General features: G+C 38.5%; 1 protein-coding gene across 1 annotated transcript in view; it reads left to right on the top strand.

Annotated features, from left to right (window-relative positions):
• The window catches only part of LOC129001452 (chromodomain-helicase-DNA-binding protein 7-like), a 77,684-nt gene that overhangs the window by 49,823 nt on the left and 3,838 nt on the right, over nucleotides 1-24,023 (top strand). Inside the window, exons 26-37 of the mRNA XM_054428741.1 lie at nucleotides 1,415-1,682; nucleotides 5,960-6,049; nucleotides 10,316-10,458; nucleotides 11,479-11,621; nucleotides 12,362-13,551; nucleotides 14,148-14,412; nucleotides 18,146-18,254; nucleotides 18,802-18,975; nucleotides 19,575-19,743; nucleotides 20,068-20,316; nucleotides 22,584-22,718; nucleotides 23,124-23,297. Coding sequence (XP_054284716.1) covers nucleotides 1,415-1,682; nucleotides 5,960-6,049; nucleotides 10,316-10,458; nucleotides 11,479-11,621; nucleotides 12,362-13,551; nucleotides 14,148-14,412; nucleotides 18,146-18,254; nucleotides 18,802-18,975; nucleotides 19,575-19,743; nucleotides 20,068-20,316; nucleotides 22,584-22,718; nucleotides 23,124-23,297 — 3,109 coding nt within the window. The remainder of the gene's footprint in view (nucleotides 1-1,414; nucleotides 1,683-5,959; nucleotides 6,050-10,315; nucleotides 10,459-11,478; nucleotides 11,622-12,361; nucleotides 13,552-14,147; nucleotides 14,413-18,145; nucleotides 18,255-18,801; nucleotides 18,976-19,574; nucleotides 19,744-20,067; nucleotides 20,317-22,583; nucleotides 22,719-23,123; nucleotides 23,298-24,023) is intronic.

The raw sequence follows: 24,023 nt of genomic DNA on the forward strand, positions 1-24,023 counted from the left end.
CTCAGAAGATGCTCAAAATATTGTCGTGACAGCAAAATAGGTTCATGATTTCTCGGGACCGCAGAAGAGGTTCACAATATCTTGTAACTGCAGAAAACTTTCTCATTTCGATGCTTTTGCGGTAGTGTTATCAATTTTGTTTTGTTTACATAAGAGGCTTGCGATTTCACTTGATTGAAGATATTTCCAATTTTGCTGTGACCGAGGTGGATGTTCTTGATTTTTACTGTGATCGAGGTTCAGGATTTCACCGTGATAGCAGAAGATGGTTTTGATTTCACCGTGATTGCACTTCGGCCAGAAACCCTAATGCGAACATATTTGGACCTGACCCTAACTATACCAAAGTAATAAAGACTGGCGCGCAGACCCAGCTCCATGCGCCATCACTCTAACTAATTTTGTTTAAACTTCACTTTACTGCAAATAAATATTGGAACTTTTCATAGCAGTTGTTCATATAACCGTCTATTAGTCAAGTGTAAATGTTATATTGTGCTGTGAAAGAGAGATGATAACTATTTACTAGTTGGCTCAATACAAGCAGAATAATCATTTGTGATTTGCAATGAATACAAATTATATTTAGTGCAAAACGCAGTACGTTAATGAGGTCCACTAATTTTGATTTCGATATTGCATGATCTTAAATAATCCAAGTCTCAATTTAATGCAAGCAGCTTGTTGATGCCCAATGCAATCTGCACTCTGAAGCATTGATAAAATACCTGCACAAAAAGAATCATTATTTATATATCATCACTAGTCTAAGGTATCAACTGATGTTTGCTTTTGGCATTACAGTATCTGTACAGAGAGTTCTGCTTAGGTTTGACATTATGCTTCTATAGCTTAGCAGTTTTCAAATTAGGCTAAAGGGAGTTAGCTATTACCACCGTAATCATCATGTTGTCTGAGAATCTTGTACTTTTTGGTTGAGGATTCCCAGACAAAAACTAAAAGAACTTCAATGGAAATATTTGATTTTGTTGTCAGCATAAATCAAAGAATTATTGCCATACCAATGTATTTTTTGCAATATCAATAATATATTTTCACTATTCAATTGGGCATAAAAATGCAAACAACGTAATACATTAAACGTTTCTTATGGTTTTTTTTATGGCTGCCAAGATAAAAGTACTAAATGATGTATGTCATCACCTTGTGATTTTTAAGGATCGAGTTGATAAGTGTCTACTCATATTTTAAATGGTTCCTGGTTTAAGACCTATTATCAATTGCTAAACAATTTAAGCACAATTACTATGTTTTCCCATTAAATGTAGTTTACTGTGAAGAAGTAATTGATAAAAGGAAAGCAGTTGATTAGGCATGTTCTTTTAAATTACATTAGTTATGAGATATCTTATAAATAAACAATTCAAGTGTGTATTAATTTCTGCAATTACAGTGACGAGAAAGAACTGGGTAAACTGAGTGATGAAGAAGACGGTTCAGAGACAGCGACTGGGACGGGAGGGGAGGGAGAGAACCCGTCGCAGCCTGCCACACCCAACCCAGCTGTGGGGGGAGAGGAGGGGGGGACGGGTGAACCCGAAGACCCGAGCAAACCTCAGTGGCCTAGCATGCAGGACCTCAACAGTAGACTACGACGAGTCATCACGTCGTACCAGAGAAACTTCAAGAAGGAAGAACTGCGCCAGGCAGCCAAGGCAAAGGTATAATAATTAATGTTCTATCAGTGAGATATTATAAGGATGGTTCCTTGGGTGACAGTATTGACTTAGATACTAAAGTAGACATCCTATCTTTTTGGACCGGTTGTTGCCAGCTGGAAGAAAGTTGGTGTATTTTAAAAAAATCAGTTATTTACATCAATAAACTATCGGTGGCACAATTCGACTGTGTCCATTTTGATCAATAAACTAGCGACATGTAGTGGGATGTCTACTTGTATCCAATAGTCAAAGATAAAACTTACAGATCAAGATCAAAAAGATAAAAAAAATATGTACCATTGAACAACAATCAGGTTACTTGGGTCTTGTTGTGCACTAAATGAATGTTTTATTAGTTGGGTTTAATACAGTGAATAACAATATTTCCTATGTGCGAATACTCAAACTTGAGTGTTAAAGTTCACTTACTCATTTCCATTTGTTGTGTTCTCATCTATCCTGTGTGTCCTGTCGTTGATTTTAACCCTCCGAGTGTCCCTTGTTTTGGCCTTAATGTCTGCCTATTTTTTGCTCATTTGCAAGGTTTTATTAAAACGGATCTGAGAAGCTTGAAAACAATGTTAATTATACTGTTCTATATACCATTTTGTTTGGAAAATCATGGGCTTCAATATTATACATAAAACATAAGGAACATTTGTTTTGTTTCAAAAAATTTTTTTAGGTAAAAAAAATATTTTGGAAAATTTAAAAAAGAAAAAAAATAAGTTCGCGCTCAATGAAATTGTATAAATTATAGGCCTATAAATATTTGAAAATAGCCAATATAGTATATAAATATAGCAATATTTGTTCTAAATTTTATGAGGATTACAAATATATAAAAATATAAGGAAGTAGATTTGCAAATAAATAAGTTATGGGCAAAAACAGATTTCAGTACATAACGTTTAGCTAAGAATGCATAGCCTAACCATAGCTAGGAATCTGGCTGATAATTTACATCAATATCACTACCTACTTCTTCAGGATCATCAACCAGCCCTTCAAAATCACTTAAATCTTCTTATAATGCACCACGTATATCACTACTTTTGATTTTTAACACTAAAACAATGATAAACGTAATAAAACACATCAGTCATCGGTGCGAGGTTAACCAAGCTGTTTACAATACGCACGTCAGCTGTCTGCTACAATACTTTCGGCACTAAAATGAAAAGCGCTTAGAGACAGACCTCCGGAGAAAGCTCTGAATCTGACAAATAAAATGATACCTAACTCGATCCAGTTCAATCTGATTTTGTCAGTCATAGAGCCTTCGCCGTGTGTATGTGTCGAAGCATCGCCAAAGGAGGGTTAATGAATTTCACTATAGGGAAGTAGCTATTGCCATAAGTGGCACGGTAAGACCTAGGCCCGGGACCGTTTTACTTTTCCATTTCGATGTCCCCAGAGGCCAAAAACACCATTCGTTCAAATTTTATATATATAGAGTTATATATATGTGTGAGCACGATAACTTGAGTAATTTTTTTTTCGGATTTTGATGAAATTTTGTTTCAAAGTGCAAGGCAGGATAAACTTGAATGATTTTGCAAACCAGCATGATCGGACCATTGGAATGGGGTTTAACGGGAAAAATGGGTTTTTCTCATTTTTACCCTCAAAACACAAAATTTCTCAATTTCTCTCCAGACCTTTTAAAAAGCTTTAAAAAACAAATAATTTAGTAGGCCTAAGTTAAAATATCCATTTTAAATTCCCATGTTATTCTTATGGAGAATTGTAAAGTGTTGTAGTTTGCTCGTTTATGGATATATTTTTATCACTTGACAAATTTATTTATCTTATACTAAGTTATTGATATTTTACTGAAAAACACACTTTGTTAGTTTGCCTGTAACAGCAAACCTATAGACTCGTTAAACCTAAATGTTAATTTAATAACTTAAATTTAATTGAAAATCAATTCAGGCAAATGGAAATTTGCTTAGTCAGCAGATTTGCTGGAGCGGAGGTTTTTCTTTTTATTAGCGAATTTCCAATATAGGGAATAAGCTATTACCGTAGGTCTTATGGTAAGACCCGGGATCTGGGACCGATTTACGTTTTTGTTTTGATGCCCCCAGAGGCCAAAAACACCACATTCGTTCAAATTCATATATATATATTTATATATTTGTCAGCACGATAACTCAAGCAAAAGTGATCCGATTTTGATAAAATTTGGTACAAGCGTGTAAACCTAAATTTTTTCGAACGAGTTCGCGAACCAGCATGATCGGAAAATGGGAACGGTGGTTTGTGGGGGGGGGGGGGGGGGTTTAGGGGTAAAAATGAGTATTTCCCATTATTGACCCTAAAAATATAAAACGTTTCAATTTCTTTCAAAACCGTTTTAAAAGCTTAAAAAATAAATAATTTAGTATATTGAAGTTCTGTTTTATGCCTAAAGGTTACAGAGAAAATAAAAAAAATTTAAGTTTTAAAACTACCATGTTATTCTTAGGGAAAGTAAATAAATTAGCGAGTATTTTCTCATGGATAAAATTAAAACTGTTGTAGTTTAATTGTTTATGGATGTTGATAAAATTTGGCAAATTTATTTATTTCATCCTATGCTTCATCCATTATGTCAAAAACACTTTTTACCTTTCTCCATAGCAGTAAACCTAAGCACTTGTTAAATCTAATTTTATTTAAATTGGGAATAAATATGTCTTATTTATGGAAATATTTTAGTAAATACGTAATCAGACTAGTTGAAATTCGCTTAGTCTGCAGGATCGCTGCGGTGGGGTATTCACCAAAATCTTAAAAGAATTTTGTTTTGAGTTGAAGGTTGGAACCCAACCAAAAGGAAATTAAGACGGTCTATTTAAGACAATGATGAGGCTATTGAAGAATTTTACAAACTTTTTTAGTACAATTAAATTACTGGAAAATTTAAACATCCTTTTTACTAGAGTTGATATGCCATTAACTTCAATAGAACTTGTATTTGACTTCTTGTAGCAAATTTTGTTTATACCCTGCACCTAAATTAGTTGAGTTGATTAAACTACATCTTTATTCACCGTAGTTTGATAGTTATGGTAGTTTGTAGCTTTGCACTTAAAAAAGATAATATTTTAAAAAGTAAATATGATTAAAACAAATGTTTAAAAACGTTCATATTTTAAAAATTACTCCATGGATGTGGAAATATTAGGGCTCAATTCTTGATGTTCCTGTGATTGTCCGTTGCTATTTTCTTCATTTTGTTGGGTGTGTTAAGTTGCTCTCAAATTGTTTGACTGTGTTTTTGTGTCAGTAAAAAACCGTTGTAAATACATGTTTAGGTTTTGACAAAATGGGACAGCTGTGTAGATAATCAAATTTATGCTGTTTTAGTTTATAAAACTCTAACTTACCATCTGTGATTTTTCCAACTTAATTCAGGTAAAACAGACTGGCTAAAGAGAATCACCAAAATATTTTTATATATTGATCGAATCAAGTCTGTTGTAGGGATTTAAATGTCGATTTAATCACTATCTACCAATTTTTGAAGTAGTTTAGCAACAATATTATTTTATGTAGAGCATTTACACACAAAGTCTATATTTCAAAGGTAATGTTGAGTTGAAAACCAGATAAAACTTGATAATGTCTGGAGTGGCAAGCTTTGTGTTAAGCTGAACAAAAAACTAGGGATGGATGGGGGGTCGGTTGTACTTTTAGTTCAGGGTGGGGCAGGATTTTTCTTCCAGTGCAAGAGCAACTTTGGTTTGCATTGAAAATGTTCTTAAAAAATTAATGCAAATATATGGCAATAATTTCAACCTAAATCAAACTTATTTTAGGTCCTTATTGCACTGTTCTATGCCATCATCACCTGCTATAGTGGCAAATTATTGATGATCTGCTGCAATCGCAGAGACATCATCAATGCCACCCGTTACCAAATTATTAATCATCTCCTGCGATCCTAGAGACACCCTCCTTGTCTTCCGCAACAGTGACAAAATTGTGAGAATCTCCCACGATCCTGGAGACATAATCATTGTCTCTAACAATATTGGCAAAATCTTGATCAGAAATATATATTCCCCAACATTTCCTAAAAGTTCAGGACTTGTCCATCCCTCGCTAAAACCAAGATAGGCTTAGTCTGAGGCTATTGTGTAACATTCTCAAAATTTTGTTTCTCTAGAATGTTACATTAAATTTTAAGACTTAGTCGCTATTACTATGAGCCAGCCACTACAGGCATTGTCGAGAGTTAGTGTAGTGTGTTGGTAGAGTGAGAGAGCATGCTTGTGTGTTGGTAGCCGATGGAGCAGCATTCAGCAGCTGTTGAGGCCATCAACCAACAGCTGGGGACCAACTGGGATTGGCATCAGCTGGCCATGTACCTATGGGTTAGTACCACTCTAGACTTGGCTGATTGGTAGTAAATAGAACCCACCACCCCACAGCCGATAACAACAGTCCAGTAGACGCTCACTAAACCGACTGTCATTCCTGTGGATTTTACAAACCACACAGCCATTATTTTACCAAAATTTCAAACTAGAGATGCGTCACTGTAAACATAATTTTGGTGCATAGCAATCTGTTAAATAGCGCGTGATGGTCACTTTTTCTCGAGTCCAAATTATGACAGGGTAGAGTGTGTACTGCTATGTGCCTATGCCACATACAATCTCAGCTATTAATGGCTAGCGTGAGACGTAGGAATTGGCTAACTCAGGAACTCGCTAACTCGGTCGTGTGGCGGAACTGGCTAACTCTGGAACTGGCTAACCGTCTTAGTCAGGAATTGGCTAACTCCGGAACCCGCTAACTCGATTTTGTCTCGCGGCGGAATTCGCTAACTCTGGAAGTCGCTAACCCGGCCGCGCCCACTGCTCGGAGCGTTGCCAACCTTGTACGACAAAATAATCGTACACTGCCGTATTTAAAAATGTCAGTGTCTATAAAGATACAGTAAATGTTATTGTTTTTGTTGTCAATTCCACTTTTAACAGATAACTAGCCCAAAGTAATTAAAAGACAATTAAAAAATCATGAAAAAGTGTTTTTTTATTAAACTGTACAATGGCCAGTTAAATGTTTATGATTTCGATCTTAAATATAAATGCCATCAGTATAAAAGAAAATAATAGAATATGAAAAATATTCAAAATTTAGTTTAATTGGTAATAAATAATTAAACCTCTACGAAATTAAGCTAAAATACACGCAAGTTCTTAAACACGGAAAACAGATTTAATTGTAGTGTCGTAATAAACCAAAACCATTAATTAATACAGTCATCAACCATCGTAACTTTCATAACTAATTCATAGATTTTAAATTAAATGTTCGTCGTTGAACCGTCCAACTTACGTGTACAAATATGATGACATAGACTAAGTTTTTATCTAGGCCTAATAGTTTGAACCAAAGCATTGTAGGCCTACTAGTAAATAGTTGCCTAATTCTAAAATGTGTTGAATTTTTTAGCAATAATGTTACATGTTTTAAAACAGTTTTTAGATTGTACACCTAAGCACCACTAGTAAAAAATAGGAGAAGATATAATATTCATATAATCAAACGTGACAGGGTTATTTTAATTCACGATTTTTAATAAACTAATTGACGGATTTTCCTGATTTGAGTGTTGGGTTTCCTTTATATTGCTTTCATAATCAATATAAACTATACCAAGCCATTGCTCGGTTCCAGGTTCCCCAGTACTGAGCTACACAATAGACAATAGCTTTGTTTTTGGATAAGATAGAACCAGCCTGGAAACAAACTCCAGACTTTTAAAAAGTAAGCCTACTGAAAGACGTAAAATTAATAATAATTCAACAAAATTAAGAGGATGACCCGGGTTCTACTCTAATAGCCTACGATAAAAGAAATTTACAAGTTGTATTTATGCATAGACTAACTTTTAATGCAATCCATGAATACATTAGGCCTACCACTTTATAATGTATTGATAAATATTTATTTAAATTCAATAGCTCTATTTAAAAATACATAACCACTACAATGTAATTCTTTAATGACGTTTAACGTGTAAATTATATTATGATTTATGATTTAAAGGTTACTACAAGCCCAGTATATAAAATACGAACTCAATAATTTTATTTGCAGAAGTTTACAAAATGGTATTTATTCGAATAAAAGAAACAAATGGCGGACTACGAAAACAGATATTTCATAACATGTAATAGATCCAAATTAAATGTGCATTTTTATCTTTTTCATACCAATAAGCTACTATTTAAGTAAGAAACCCACATATAAAATATACTCCCTTATATTAGTACCTACATTTCTCATCCTTATGGATCATCTGACAGTTGTATTGTTAGTTCTGTCCGGTGCACTGTCTTTAGAGGTCGTGTTTTGTTTACAATTGTTTCTTGTTTTCGGTAATTTAAAACCTCGTTTAACCAAATAAAACGTTCTAATCACAACTAATAACACGTCCCCTAGTTATACAACCAAACAGTAAGGAACAAATCATGAAGTTAACTATAAAATAATAGAAACACAATTTTGTCGACACTAGCGATCAGTGTCACCGGACATGAACTAGACACGAAAAACGAGCTTCAAAGTTTACAATGGGATGTAAAGTTTACTTGTGTTGGTTAGTCTATGGTAAGACTATAATGCATTTTCCACCCTAATAATCATAAGAACTTCTCTGTGGTTAAACATACTTCTAAATATATTTATTTTATCGACTACGTTGCTCTTACTCCTAATTAATCGTAGGATACGACATTATGGTGCCGATACGATATAGGTACTACACTTTCGGCAACACTGGCCAAAAATATTCGTGCTTGGCTCCCATTGGACGGCCCGCGAGGCTTCTGATTGGGAGTTAGCGAGTTCCGCCGAGGGACCGAGTTAGCGACTTCCGTACGAGGACGGGAATTCGCTAACCCGGCTCTAGAGCGGGTTAGCGGGTTCCGGAGTTAGCCAATTCCGAAACCGAACAAGTTAGCGAGTTCCTCTCATCGACCAAATTTGAAGATAGGGCATTTAACATGGGGTTAGTGAGTTCCAGAGTTAGCCAATTCCGCGGACCCGCTAGCGTAATGTGCATTTATTTTAGCACATAATTATTGTACTTATATTAAATTATAAATACACAAATCAAGCTTAGCTCTTTAAAAAGACATTTTATTATATTCAAGATATCTTTAAAATAATTCTGCCTTTTTTCACATTTCTCCCATTTAATTTGAACATTGAATTTATATTAATTCAGTCGACTTGAAAATCCTTAGTATTAGTTCATTGAAAAGCAAGGACACCACCAATTGAGTGTGATGATGACTGGTGTGATGATGATATAGGCTATTAACTGTTTGACTAATTAATTACAGCATAAGTGTAAATGTATGTACAAGTGTTTGAAGATAACATTGATTTAATCCAAATTACAACCAAAACAGACAATGCTGATCAGCTGTTATTTGAAATTTGACTTTTACAACCTTAAACCCATATTTAATACTGCTTTTCAGCTTTGCTTGTGACAGTTTTCTTTCATTAGAACATGTATTTGAGTTGTTGCCTCTTTCTTTCTTTACTATTCACATTTTTGTCAATGGAGTTTCTTTACGGATTAGCACATCTGAAAAGAGCCATGTTGTCAGTTTAATTTAATGCAATACCAGCCATTTAGGTTGAAACCCAAGCTCAACAAGTTGTGGAAAACTGAAATATATTTTGTCTGTGGTCTATGAATAGCTTGATTTTCAACTGAAAAAGTTTGATTTATAAAAATTTCATTTGAAATAGAATGTCATTCATTGCTTAAACAAAACAAGTGTACAACACTGGTTTACCACATAGTGAATCAAATTTACCAAAGCAAAATTAATTCATATAATGAGGGCTGCAGGTGTTATTTAAGTACAGTTATCTAATTTACTCAAAAAATCCTACAATCTAAGTTAGGCTAATTTTGTTGTGAGCGCTTTTTTTTATTCTGTTATTTCTTCAAATTTCATGTCTTGCTATTCTTTCACTATCTGTGTGCTAAACATTTACCATAGTCTTTTGTGCTGTTATTTGTTTTTCTGTTAAACGTCTTTTGTTGCTTTTGTATGTAAACATTTTTCAATAGGAGTAATTTAGTTGTATATAGTGTAGCAAATAATATAGCACATTAGTTTTGAATATTCACCATGCAAATCTCTACCTAAAGACAATCTAACAGTTATCTTACAATAACTTGAAATAACATAAAACTTTGAACTTGTACTACAATGAATGTCATATTTTAATGCTGTTCAAAATCCCCACAAACCTTAGTAGTATTATTTTTTTTAGCAAAGTACAATTATCTTTTTCCTTGTTTTCTGTAAACATCAAACCAAATTTTTTAAGTAGAAAAAACTTGTACAAATTCTCTTATTTTCTATGCCTTGATTAGCTGTATCTTTCAATTATTTTTTTTTGTTTTTATATAATTGAAAATATTAAATAATTAAAAATTATTCAAGTAAACCAGTAACAAAAACGAATGGTAGGCCTAATCAGAATTTTTATCGATGTTTTGTCTTAAGGAATTTTTAATTGCTAATACAGTAGTAAAACCATGATATTTTGTATATCATATATGGAAACATCCTATATATGGGTCTGTTGTGGATGTTTAGAAGGTAGAGAGGAGAGAGAAGTACGAGCAGATTGTGAGAGAGCGAGAGAGACAGAGGCAAGAGGTGAATCAACGCAAGTGGTCACGACGGGAGGAACAAGACTTCTACAGAACTGTCTCCACGTACGGCGTAGAGTTTGACAGGTGAAATGAAATGAAATGAAATGAAATACGTTTATTTATCCCAATATATACAGAAAGATACAGATAAAGAATAAAGAAAAACAGAGATCAAGATAACTATAGTAGTACAACTATAATTGTTAATGAATCTGCCATACTTCAGGTATGTGAATAGTGGCAGTCAATCAAAGTACAGTAGAGTCTCGCTATTCCAAACAAATCGGGACCAAACCCTATTTGGATTAGCGGGAATCCGGAATAAGCGGATTTCTCTAATATCAAAGTATTGATGGGGGAATAATCGCAATCGCTGTTGACGTTTGTGTAGCTGTGATCGCAAAAAATGTTGGCTTTATGGCTACAATCATTAGAGTTGATGAAAACTTACTATCACACGAGACGATAACAATGTTACTGCAACATTTTAGTGTTTTCTGCTTCTCTATTGTTCACAGATAAATAACCAACATTGCAACATTGCTAGCGTTCAAAGTATAACATTTGTGGTATCACCATTCATGGTATCACTGAATTCATCACCACCCTTGGAGATATCGCTAGGTTTGTCGATATTCACAACATCATAACTTGATTACTTGGAAGTTTTGACATTGATAGTCTTTCTGACGTTCGTTAAATCGTCAATAGAATCTTCAACTTTGGTGTTGATGCTAACATCAATCACAGTCTATTGATTTTGTTAATTTAGGCTATATTGATAGCTTTGGCGACATAGCTATATTGCAAGCTTTTCTGACATTTGGGGCGACACCTCAACCTCGACAATGTTCTCAGTAAAGAAGTTTCATTTTTACTAATGTTAAAAAATGTTAATAAACTTAAATTCGGGATAGGCAGAGTTTTGGAATATCGGGTATTGGAAAAGTAGTAGGCCTACTCCTATTACATACACATAACATACACCTATAAATATAGTTGTGTAACACTAAATAGTGTGTAATAGCTTGATTGATTTGTTGATATTACAAGGGTGTAATATCTTGTCAGTGTGTTTACTTATATAGTTTTGCTTTGTTACAGGCAGAAGAATCGATTTGAATGGGGCAAATTCAAATCAATCGCCAGATTAGAAAAGAAGTTTGACGAGACCATGACTGAGTATTACAAAGCATTCATTGCAATGTGTAAGCGGGTGTGCTGCATAAAGCTGACTGAAGAGGAAGGTTAGTATGAATTTGAATAAAAAGCATATTATAAGGCTTGTTAACAATAACATCGACAAAAAGAATTAAATATAGACTGTCAGCCGTGCTGCAGTTACCATAGGTTCCGGCACACACCGCTGTAGTTTACGTAGCGCATACGCCGTAACTACATGGCGCTCCAAGCGGTGTGTACGTCAGAACCTATGGTAACCGCAGCACAGCTGATGGTCTAAAAAGAACCTGCCGCTGTTACAGGAACAATAACATTACATTTTTTAACAGCTATTCTTTGCTTTTCTTTGCCAAGTCAGCACACCTTTGTACCACCTTTTGTCAGTGTTGTAAAAATCGAATTCAATTTTTACACAAATTGCACATTTTAATATATTTTATAATTCTTTATTTAATGTACTATTAATTAAGTCAGAACTTGATGGATAAAAAATTACATAGAATTTCATATTCTTTAGTCAAATTTAGTCTGAGTATAGTGCCAGTGTTAATTTTTAGGAATAAAATACAAAACAAATTTTTAAAATAAATTGATGAAAAAAGGATCTAGACAAGAAGTATTGTTGCTGAAGGAAAATGTAAATTAAAAAAAGAGAAAAGGTGCCTTCTTTAGTCCAACATAATGCCCAATGCATATAAACAAACGATACTAAACTTGACATGTGTTCTTGAACAATGTTCAGTAAAATGTATATAAATTCCAATAATATGAAACAGTTGTAATGTTTTGTACATGTTGCCTACAGAGTGTACAGAGATGTACGTGGAGCCGCTGCCAGAGGACAAGGCTCGCCGTACATTAGAGAAGATCACTCTATTGAGTAAGATCAGAGAGGAGATACTGCCTCATCCACAACTGGAGGAGAGACTGAGGCTGTGTCAGTCGTCAGCAGACGTGCCAGAATGGTGGATACCTGGCAAACACGACAAGGACCTACTGCAGGGAGTGGCCAAACACGGGCTGGGCCGAACTGACTTCTTCATACTCAACGACCCAGAGCTGTCCTTCAGAGAAATAGTCAGGAAAAATATGATCTCTGTTAAAAATGAAGGCACCAGTAACACGCTGAAACTCGAAAGGCCTGAAGATATCCTGAAGCTCGACAGAAACGAAATACTTGTGAAACTAGAAAAGGGGGAAGGAACGCTTAAAATTGAAAAAATAGGAAGTACGCCTCTGAAAGTAGAAGTGCCTGAAGAGGAGAGCTCTGTTAAACAGGAGAAAGAAGAGGGTTTAAAAAGTGATACGGAATCAGCTGAAGCTGAGAAAACAAATGAGGGCGAGGGTGTGAAAAATTCTGGTGAGAGTGAAAACTCGACCAATGAGAGGACAGAAGAGTTGACTAGTGCTGAACCAAAGTGTGATTCAGAAACTATAAATAGTAATACTGAAAAGACTGATGAACCTTTGAGCTCTGAGGAAACAAAGTCTGATGTAAAAACTGAATCTGAACAATCAAAACAGGGTATGGACGAATCTGAAATGTTGGCTGTAAATCAAGAATCTAATGATAAGGTGGGCGATGAGAATGAAAAAGAAGACTCGACACTCAAAGAAGCGTTAACTAACAACGTGGATGTGGTCAAGGCTAAATGCCAGAGTGACGAGAAAAAAGAAGAAGTAGATTCTGAAGTGAAAAATGAAAAATCTCCTGGAGAAAAGGAAGACGATGACAAGAAAAGCTTGGAAATAAAAATGGAAACAGGGTCTGTCAAGAGTGAATCTGACAAAAACAGTGTGAAAGAAGAAACCAAGACAGAGTCGTCTGAAGCTTCGAAGGGAACCGAGGTGGTGGACCGGTTCAAGGCCATGTTCCCTGAACTGGAAGTGATGCACAAGCTGCCTGAGATTGACACGACTGTGGTGGCTGACAAACAGTCTACGATAGCACAACTGCTGCAGCAAAGCTACCAGAACCCCATCAAATGGCCCAAGGTAAGTCACTTGTCTTAAATTAGTAGAATTATTATGTGGAGAGGTCTGGGTCTAGAATATAGTGATGTGTCAAAACCAAATCTCAAATCTCAAAACCATCAAAACTTTGGAAAAGTTTCGGTTTCGAGATTCGATCACCGAGTTTCGAGATTCAAAAGTTTCGAAATAGGAAGTTTTGGCACTTATACTTTAGAAAATCATGACATTTTTGTGTCATTATTATTAACATTGTTTACGCACAAGCTAGTAGCAATCGAGCAAACACATCTCCATTAACAGTAATGAAACAAGTAAATTGTATTCTGAACTGCAAAAGGCATCTTAAATACTGGAACAGCTTAGAATTCGGTTTCATATCGATATTTATTAAAAACAAAGAAATATTGATCACTAAATGTTCTAATTAATGTAATGTTTATGTTTATTTCAATGTCAAGAGTTTCATTTATTTTAATGTTAGTTGCTTAAAAAAATTTTATTTTGTTTATGTCACATTTATGTTATTACCTATATCTGGATTAGGAGTCAAACTCCCATCAGTTTACAAACGAACTACTCTATTTTGCAAGTTACTCAGCCCATTGTCTATGTTGCAGGACCATGCGTTACAAGTGAGACTGCAGCACATAGTGCACTGTGTGGAACACAAGGAGTGGCCGGTCTCTCGCACATTCTCAGCCTACTCTGGCCTAGGGGAGGGAGAGGGAGGGGAAGATACTCCAGTGTCTACACCGAGGTCATTGTCTGAGGGATCTGAGGTGATCACTATCACTACAGACCACTCTCGGCCCACCACTGCAGCACATCAGCCGCCGGCCAAGCGCAAGAGGCATATAGCCATCGACGTGGAGACTGAGAGAGGTAATTGAATAGTCTAATGCTAAGTGGTATGAACAACAGATAATAACCAATGTTTCTTGTTAAACTCAAAGAAATCCTGCCAGGTGTATTAAGGCTACAATATGTGGTCCATTTCCTACTATTAGGGGTGTGCGATAGTGATTTTTAGGTTAGAGCAGAGTCAAACTCTTTTGAAAACAAAAAGTTTTGAGCTTTGGGCCAAATTTTAACAATGTTTATTTCTGTTTTTTTTCTTTCAAAAAAGTATGAAGGCAGTTTTTAGCGAATTTCCCTTAAGACAAAAACATCATCCGTTCAAATTCATTTATATATACATAGGCTATATATATTAAATTTAGAAGTTCACGTAATAGGGCTGCTGATATATTAAATTATTGTAGTAAATAAGTACAACTGAGCACCCTGAATAAATATATAAAAATATAATATTTTTATACGGCCGATCCAACCGAAGCCGAACTAGAGGGAGTCTACTGTATCACATTAAAATTTCTTACTTATGTTGCTCAATGTAACCAACGCCAATTTCTATAGATGGCAACTGTGGCAGTGGCATTGATTTTGTCAGTTTGTTCATTCAACATACGTTAAGAGTAGGGATGGACGGGTCCCGAAATTTCGGGAATTTTTCGGGAAAAAAATATTCCCGATTATCGGGACGGGATTACATTTGATTCGGGAATTTTTCGGGACGGGATTTGGTCCGATCGTCGGCGATTTTGCCGCGTCGCGAGTGCCGATAACGCCGCTATTGCGAGCGATAGGTCCCCGAACACCGGAGACGAAGACATTTTGGCGATCGTGCCGTGACCGCGGAATCATAACGACGATCGCGCCGTGACCGTGATTATTGGACCGACGATTGCACCGTGACCGCGAGTCACAATGACGATCGCGCTATGACCGCGGAGTCATACCGACAGTCACGCCGTGACCGCGCAGTCATAACGACGATCGCGTCGTGACAGCGATTCATGGACCGACGATCGCACCATGACCGCGGATTCATACCGATGATCGAGCCGTGACCGCGGATTCATACCGATGATCGAGCCGTGACCGCGGAGTCCTAGCAACGATCGCGCCGTGACCGCGGAGTCCTAGCAACGATCGCGCCGTGACCGCGGAGTCATGCCGACGACCGCGCCGTGATCGCGAGTCATACCGACGATCATGCCGTGACCGCGGAGTGATACCGATGATCGCGCCGTGACCGCGGAGTCATGCCGACGATCGTGCCGTGATCGCGAGTCATACCGACGATCATGCCGTGACCGCGAGTCATTCCGACGATCACACCGTGACCGCAGAGTCATACCGATAGTCGAGCCGTGACCGCGGAGTCCTAGCAACGATCGCGCCGTGACCGCGGAGTCATGCCGACGATCGTGCCGTGATCGCGAGTCATACCGACGATCATGCCGTGACCGCGAGTCATGCCGACGATCACCCCGAGACCGCGGAGTCATACCGACGATCACCCCGTGACCGCGCAGTCATAACGACGATCGCGCCGTGACTGCGAAGTCATGCCGACGATCATGCCGTGACCGCGAGTCATGCCGACGATCACCCCGAGACCGCGGAGTCATACCGACGATCATGCCGTGACCGCGAGTCCTAGCAACGATCGCGCCGTGACCGCGGAGTCATGCCGACGATCGTGCCGGGATCGCGAGTTGTACCGAAGATCATGCCGTGACCGCGAGTCATATCGACGATCACCCTGTGACCGCGAAGTCATACCGACGATCGTGCCGTGATCGCGGAGTCATACCGATGATCGAGCCGTGACCGCGGAGTCCTAGCAACGATCGCGCCGTGACCGCGGAGTCATGCCGACGATCGTGCCGTGATCGCGAGTCATACCGACGATCATGCCGTGACCGCGAGTCATTCCGACGATCACACCGTGACCGCAGAGTCATACCGATAGTCGAGCCGTGACCGCGGAGTCCTAGCAACGATCGCGCCGTGACCGCGGAGTCATGCCGACGATCGTGCCGTGATCGCGAGTCATACCGACGATCATGCCGTGACCGCGAGTCATGCCGACGATCACCCCGAGACCGCGGAGTCATACCGACGATCACCCCGTGACCGCGCAGTCATAACGACGATCGCGCCGTGACCGCGAAGTCATGCCGACGATCATGCCGTGACCGCGAGTCATGCCGACGATCACCCCGAGACCGCGGAGTCATACCGACGATCATGCCGTGACCGCGAGTCCTAGCAACGATCGCGCCGTGACCGCGGAGTCATGCCGACGATCGTGCCGGGATCGCGAGTTGTACCGAAGATCATGCCGTGACCGCGAGTCATATCGACGATCACCCTGTGACCGCGAAGTCATACCGACGATCGTGCCGTGATCGCGGAGTCATACCGATGATCGAGCCGTGACCGCGGAGTCCTAGCAACGATCGCGCCGTGACCGCGGAGTCATGCCGACGATCGTGCCGTGATCGCGAGTCATACCGACGATCATGCCGTGACCGCCAGTCATGCCGACGATCACCCCGAGACCGCGGAGTCATACCGACGATCACCCCGTGACCGCGGAGTCATACCGACGATCGCGCCGTGACCGCGCAGTCATGCCGACGATCGTGCCGTGATCGCGAGTCATACCGACGATCATGCCGTGACCGCGAGTCCTAGCAACGATCGCGCCGTGACTGCGGAGTCATGCCGACGATGGTGCCGGGATCGCGAGTTATACCGAAGATCATGCCGTGACCGCGTGTCATATCGACGATCACCCTGTGACCGCGAAGTCATACCGACGATCGTGCCGTGATCGCGAGTCATACCGACGATAATGCCGTGACTGCGAGTCATACCGACGATCGCGGAGTCATACCGACGATCATCCCGTGACCGTGAGTCATACCGACGATCATGCCGTGACTGCGAGTCATACCGACGATCAGTCATTTCGACTGCGAGTCACAAGTTTCTATAAGTAAATAAATAAAAGTTTCTATAGGTAAGTTTCTATACCTGTAAATTATTACCCATTGTTTTTTGTTTTTTTTTATTTTTGTTGATTTTGTATGTCTTTTTTGGTAACTGCAATACTCAAGATTTTCTTTTTATGCACAGAAAAAAATCCCGTCCCGTCCCGTCCCGAAAATCGGGAAGGAAATAAAAATCCCGTCCCGTCCCGAACTAAAAATTCAATCCCGTCCATCCCTAGTTAAGAGTCCTTGGAGGCTAGCGGCCATCTTGGATAACACCAAAGCGGTTATGATTACATATCTAGTGTACTGTGGGATTAGAAAATTTTGTTGCTGTTTTTAATTGATTTTCAAGGGAGTCCATGGAAGCCAACGGCCATCTTGGATTTGCCCGCCATAAGAGCAATGTTTCTGTAATTTCTTTATTTTCAAACAGCCGTTAAAGAGTTATTTACCATCTCAAAATATTTGTTTTTGTATACCAAAGTGATTGTGATTTAAAAATCTAGTATACTGCGAGATTAGAAATTTTCTTTGTAGTTTTTTTTTTAAATTGTTTTATGAGTTAGAACGTTTAGGCTCCAAGGACTCTTAACATTTTCTACCACCCTTACCTACTATAAATTTCAATATTTAATTAGAATTTTAAAATATTTCTCGATAAAAAGTAAAAGTTGTAAATGATAAAACTGAGTATTTTGTAGATGTTTAACTTAACTGTAAAAGCCTATGGATTTTGAAGTGTTTTCACTGATGTCTCTGTGTTTCAGCCAAGCTGCACGCATTGTTGAACAGTACAAACATGCAGATGTCTCATATGATGAAACATTCTCCTGCCGCTCCGTGGGACAACGACGAATCTCTCTCGGAGGAATCAAGGTAGGCATATTCAACATAGTGTGATGATCAATGGAGGTGGTTTATCTGGATACAAACACTTAAGTTTCAAAGTGGTCTTTCCATAAAAACAATACTAAATTCTCTTTTAAAAGCAATTTTTGCATGATTTTTCTACTCAACTTTCTATAGATTTTTATAAACTATTCTATATAGGCTTTGCTGTTGTTGTTTTTTTGCAAATACAGTAAAATTCTGATATTTTTTTCATTTAAAAATCTCATATAACCGTCAGCTATTTTCTAAACTTTTTCTCTATCACGGTAAGGGATGTAGGTCGTCATCTGCTTTATTGCATTCCATTGACCGAGCCAAGCCAAACCAATGACCCCAAGCTACAGTGGACAATTCCTGCTGTTAAGTGAATCTGTGAATCTTATTGTTTTTAATTTCTATGGTTTAGTTAAACTCGAGTTTTGGTTTAACGGAGTGCGGTTGAAAGGGGTTCTATTGTAATTGAAGATTTTTGAATGTTTATCTAATTTGACCACGGAATGCTGATAGTTTTATGAGTGCTGTAATGTTACAGAAGGTCAACGCCAGTGACTGGACTACAGCCACCACCAGCTCATCAGCAGTCTCACCAGACATCTCGTGTGTTGTCTATGCCCTTTGATCTCAAGTATCACAAACAGCAGCCTCCTCCCTCACACACGCTGCCAGGCACCAACAGCACACTCACACCCATCGACTTATCTTCCAGGTAGTTACACCAAATGTATATTCAAACCAACTAAATTTTTTATAGTAGGTTGCAGACTAAAACAGTTGACTTTTAGGTATTTATGTAGACGTCCAACCTGTATATGATCAGCTGTTGCGAATTTCGTGATTTAGTAGAACACTGAATGAACAAGCCACTCGCCACAGTGTGCTGATATGAAAATTTTATTTTCCACTTAATTTTTTTTACCACTGTGCTATCTTATGTGATTTAAAATGTGCTACAGTTTAGATAAGTTGTTCTTTCATTTTAGCTTCATTAAATAGTTTAGTAATTGGGGTTTCTATTGTTCATAAGTAACAGGCTACAACTTTTAACTAGTATACTTGTAACGATATCCAAAGCTGAAACCGTCACACTATGGCCAATTTCTTTTTGCTGCATGGCCTGGCCTGGCTAAAGTTTAGAGAAGTTTCTGTCTTTGAACAAACATATATTCAAAGACACAACATCTTGCCCATTTCAGAATATTGAAGTAGGCAGCAATACGATTATTTGTGTAGGCCTACTTGGATAAATAATTATCAATCAATCAATTAGGTATTTGAGTTTATTTCAAACCATACATTTATTTTCAGTGTTCCAAAATCATCTTCCTCCGATGCCAAAGCCAGCACGTCGAAAGATACTTCATCAATGATGGATGAGGTGCAAGACTTCTCGATGCCCAGTAAAAACAAGCAGCCTCAACAGACGAAGAGCAAGTTGGATGATATGCTGAACAAACTGATGCAGAGGAAGAATTGTGTATGTATCGATATAGGAACATTATTATCAGTAGGTTAAACTGTACGGATCAAAGGTAGATTGAATCTACAGATCTTTGAATGACTATTGAAGCCTAAAGAAGACCTGTATTAAGATGAAATATCAGTGTTATGTTTTAGTATTTTTATTGAATTTAAATTTTTTTTCCCAGCCAGCAATTCAGTCCGGTTTACCGGATACAATTTTTTTTTGCCACCTTTTACTTTTTCAAACCTCTTATTACACAAAATTATTATTCAAGAACTTAGTATAAAATAGTTTTAACTGTTCATTGATTGTTTTACAACTAAGGGATATTTGCAGCCGGTGCCTGTAGAAGAGCCAGTGGTGGGGAAGGAGAAGAAGAAGAGGAAGCTGGATGAGATTGTGTTGGGTCTCTCAGCAGCTAAGGAACAACAGTCTGAGCCCAAGAAGAGTCCCAGTGTGAGTGTGACGGTGACTAAATCTCCTGCGGCCTCCAACAAGCCTCCCTTCCTGCAACAGGCAGAGCAGCACAACCTGCTGTTGAAACAACAACAACAACTACAGCAACAACTACTTCAGCAACAACAGGTAACACACAACAAACGTAAACATCAGTCATCATAAACCCCTTCCTGATAGGCTTGCCTTGCGAAGATGCATATCATAGTTTTTTGCCGTTTTCATCCAGTTAACTTGTTCCTTTATGGCTCATAGTTAATGTTTTGCTTTGTTCCTTATCTTTTCCTGTGAAATTTAATATCGAATGGCTAAAGTAAAAATTAAGGATGGACGGGTCCCAAAATTTCAGGAAATTTTCAGGGGGAAAATATTCCCGATTTTCGGAAGAGGATTGCATTTGATTTTTTTTACTCTTTTTGGTTGTTTGCATAACAAGAGACAAGGTTTTTAAATTCCCTCACCAGATCTTGTAATTTGTAGTCTTTTTCCTTCATCACTGAAAATTATTGGATCGATTGATAGAGCTATAAAAAGAAATCTTCTATAGAATAACAAGTTTTATCTTGGAGATATTTTCTTACTACATTTCTAAATCTAAAAGTATGTATATTAGTTTTCAGATTTGATGGTAATTTATTAAGGAATTTACATCCGATTTTGCTTGCACTGTTGCTTTCTTTGAGAAAAAAACCAGGGTATGTCCATTTGTTCTCTATTTCTTGTGTGTATATCTTTGCGAAACACATACTTATGAATTTTACTTTTGGGGGAGATAATGCATCCCAATTCAAATGGTTATCCTAATGGAATCTACTATAGCTGTCAAAGCTTTAGCAGGAGTTCAGAGGCTTGCTCTTATAATGATAACTGGGGCAGTAAGCAGCTGTCCTGGAGCGGCTCTTGACTGTCTGCTTGATATGCTACCTATCGACATTTACATCAAGGTGGTAGAAAGTAAAACAGCCCAACGCCTTAGATGCGAAAACTTATGGATAACCTCAGGAAACAATAAAGGGCACTCCAAAATTGTTCAGGTGGTACATAATGATGAATTGGACTTGCCTTCAGATCACATGTCCAAAAAATACTCCTTTGGAAAGCCTTTCAAAGTACCAATACCAGATAGGAAGGATTGGTCTGGCGGAAAAGGACCCATACCCACAGGTGATTTAGAATGCTATACTGATTGTTCTAAGATCAAAAATGGGGGCACTGGAGCAGGTGCGCATTGGATAAATGGAGGCACTGGCATTTGTCTTCCAATGGGGGTGTACCCAACTGTCTTTCAAGCGGAGGTCACTGCCATTTTGGTTTGTGCTCGAGAACATCTTAACAAAGATATCAGAGACAAAACAATCAATATCTATTCTGATAGTCAAGCGACCTTAAAAGCATTAAACTCTTACGAATTCAACTCCAGGCTCGTGTGGGACTGTCTTGCTTCTGTGTCTGAGTTGGGTAGGAGAAATGACCTTACGCTTTGCTGGGTGCCAGGACACTCAGGCATTAAAGGTAATGAAGCTGCAGACAGATTGGCAAATACTGCCTCTGCGACATCAATGATAGGCCCACAACCCTTCTGTGGCATCTCACGAAACAGTGCATGTTCTGCGATTGCGTCATGGGCCAAGGAAAAGCATCACAAACGCTGGGTCGATGTTCCCCTTCTTAGGGTCAGCAAGCTTACTCTGTTTAGGCCTTCTAAAAAGGTCGCCTATGACCTCTTGAGACTAGAAAGACGAAGAATTAAATTAATTGTTGAACTGGTAACTGGTCATGGAAGATTCAGGAAACATTTACAACGGATGGGCTTATATGATGGTGAACCGATCTGTAGGTACTGTGATAGGTCAGAAGAGACAGCTGATCACTTACTCTTTGATTGTAACGAGCTCACTGACCCTAGATTGATAACTCTTGGAAGTATGGCTAGAGGTAGATACCTTCCTGAGGATGAACTAATTGGGAAGCTACAGGCATTCATTGGGCGCCTTAACTTGTAGGTCAACAAGAAAGCAATTGTCTGGGGTGCGCAATAATTCGATTCCGGATGAAGTGCTTAAAGGTCTCGACCTGCCCCTGTTAGATAAGATAAGATAAGATGGTTATCCTAAACCTAAGAATTTTGAGAATTTTATTGTGTCTACTTGACTTTACTCTATTGATTTGGACAATTCCTGATTGTCTATATTTTGCACTGTTGAGAAGAACATTTTTTTTGTTTCCTCATGTTCTAGCCCAAAACTGTTTTACACGTTACTTATTTCTAGTTCTGGAGGATCGTGCCATTATCACAGATAAAATCCTTTGGTGATTGGCGGAATTTTAACTCGGCACCTTGGGCTTCAAAGCTTCGAGTTCACCACTAGACTCATGTTGTTGGTTTGCTATTCCAGGCTATCAAGATGGCCCAGCCCAACTCTGCCTCAGCTGCCCATGTGCAGCGCAAGACGTACGAGGCGATGATTGCAGATATCAGCAAGGTGGCCGACTTTTCTGCCAAAATCAGTTCCTACTCTCACGAAGCCAAGGTAGGATTTCTCCTTTCACATATTTTGTGTCCGCTTTAAGTGTTTTATTCTCTTTCTCTCTCTTTTTCTGTGTTCGCATGGATCATGAATGAACTCCTCCGGGGAACAGAATTCAAGTTTTGACCAAACGAGTGATCTTCAGGATGAGTACTTCTAGGCTGTGGGAAAACAATATTTCTACCCCTGATTATTTTAGTTTACAAAGGAACACAACAGTTTCTAAGATATCAAAGTATTAGACATGTCAAGAGAAGGGAGTTTAATGCTTGAAGTCATTAGTTTTACATGAAGTAAAAATTATTTTTTACCTTGTTTACGAGATAGTCGATAGAGTTTCTGTTAGGAGCCTCCGGCATAGAACCTACCAGAAGTTTTGCAAGTTTGTGTAAACCAATTTTGTTGTAGGTTAACAAATGGCTCGCAGAACAAACATCAATGATCCCTGAACAATCATTGGGCGCTGATTTTCTATCAGCCCCTCGGCGTCGAAGGCCCAGGGTTGATCCGACCCTTCTCGATTGGAAAAAATTGACTGGGGATGAAAACGTGTCAGTTATAAATAGAATGACTGGTAAAAAGGTAAGGAAATGACTTGCAGTGCTGAGGTAGAATAGTATTGAGGGGCAAAACACACTGAAAATCCCACGGTATATACTGCAAGGGCGTTCCTTCTAATAGCAAATCAGTATAAAAACTGTTCCTTTGCGGTATTTTCTATCATTATCTTTTTAATATTTGTGTTAACATACTCTGCATGTTTTCACATTCGTGTTTTTGTGCTGTTTTACTCTTTGATACTCTTGACACGGTGCATGCTAAGGTTTGTGCATGTGTCTAAATTGTTCCAAGTGCTGCACATGGCGATTATTGTGACTCATCCAAGTCTTTGCAGTTGTAGTTTTAGTCTCTTGTAAATTATTATAATTTCAATATGCAAATCTTTGCTTTCTTTCATTGGTAAATATGTTGTTTCCTACTTGTTTTAATGTTGTTCTTTGGTGGTTGGGTGTGACGATAACAAAAGATGAAACTTAAGCCCCGTTCACACGGGGCGAGTTTACAAGCTACACGCCGGCTTTTTCACACGCAGCTAGTAAAATAGCTCAGTGTAAACAAAATACTCGCTCAAAAGCTGCTTGTAAAAAAGCTACGGAAAAAGTTGACGCTGCCGCTACTTTACACGCCAACTCGCCAGATTTTGAGCGAGTAGGCGTGTAAAGTAGCCCAGTGTGAACACAGTTGCTTGTGCTTGTGCGCATGTTATTCAAAGATGTCGGAGGATTTGGTTCAAGCTAGCTACTGAGC

This window comes from Macrosteles quadrilineatus, unplaced genomic scaffold (assembly GCF_028750875.1).
Source record: "Macrosteles quadrilineatus isolate MER2022 unplaced genomic scaffold, UCM_ALF_1.0 Scaffold_8__2_contigs__length_117827958, whole genome shotgun sequence".
NCBI classification, from domain to species: Eukaryota; Metazoa; Arthropoda; class Insecta; order Hemiptera; family Cicadellidae; genus Macrosteles; species Macrosteles quadrilineatus.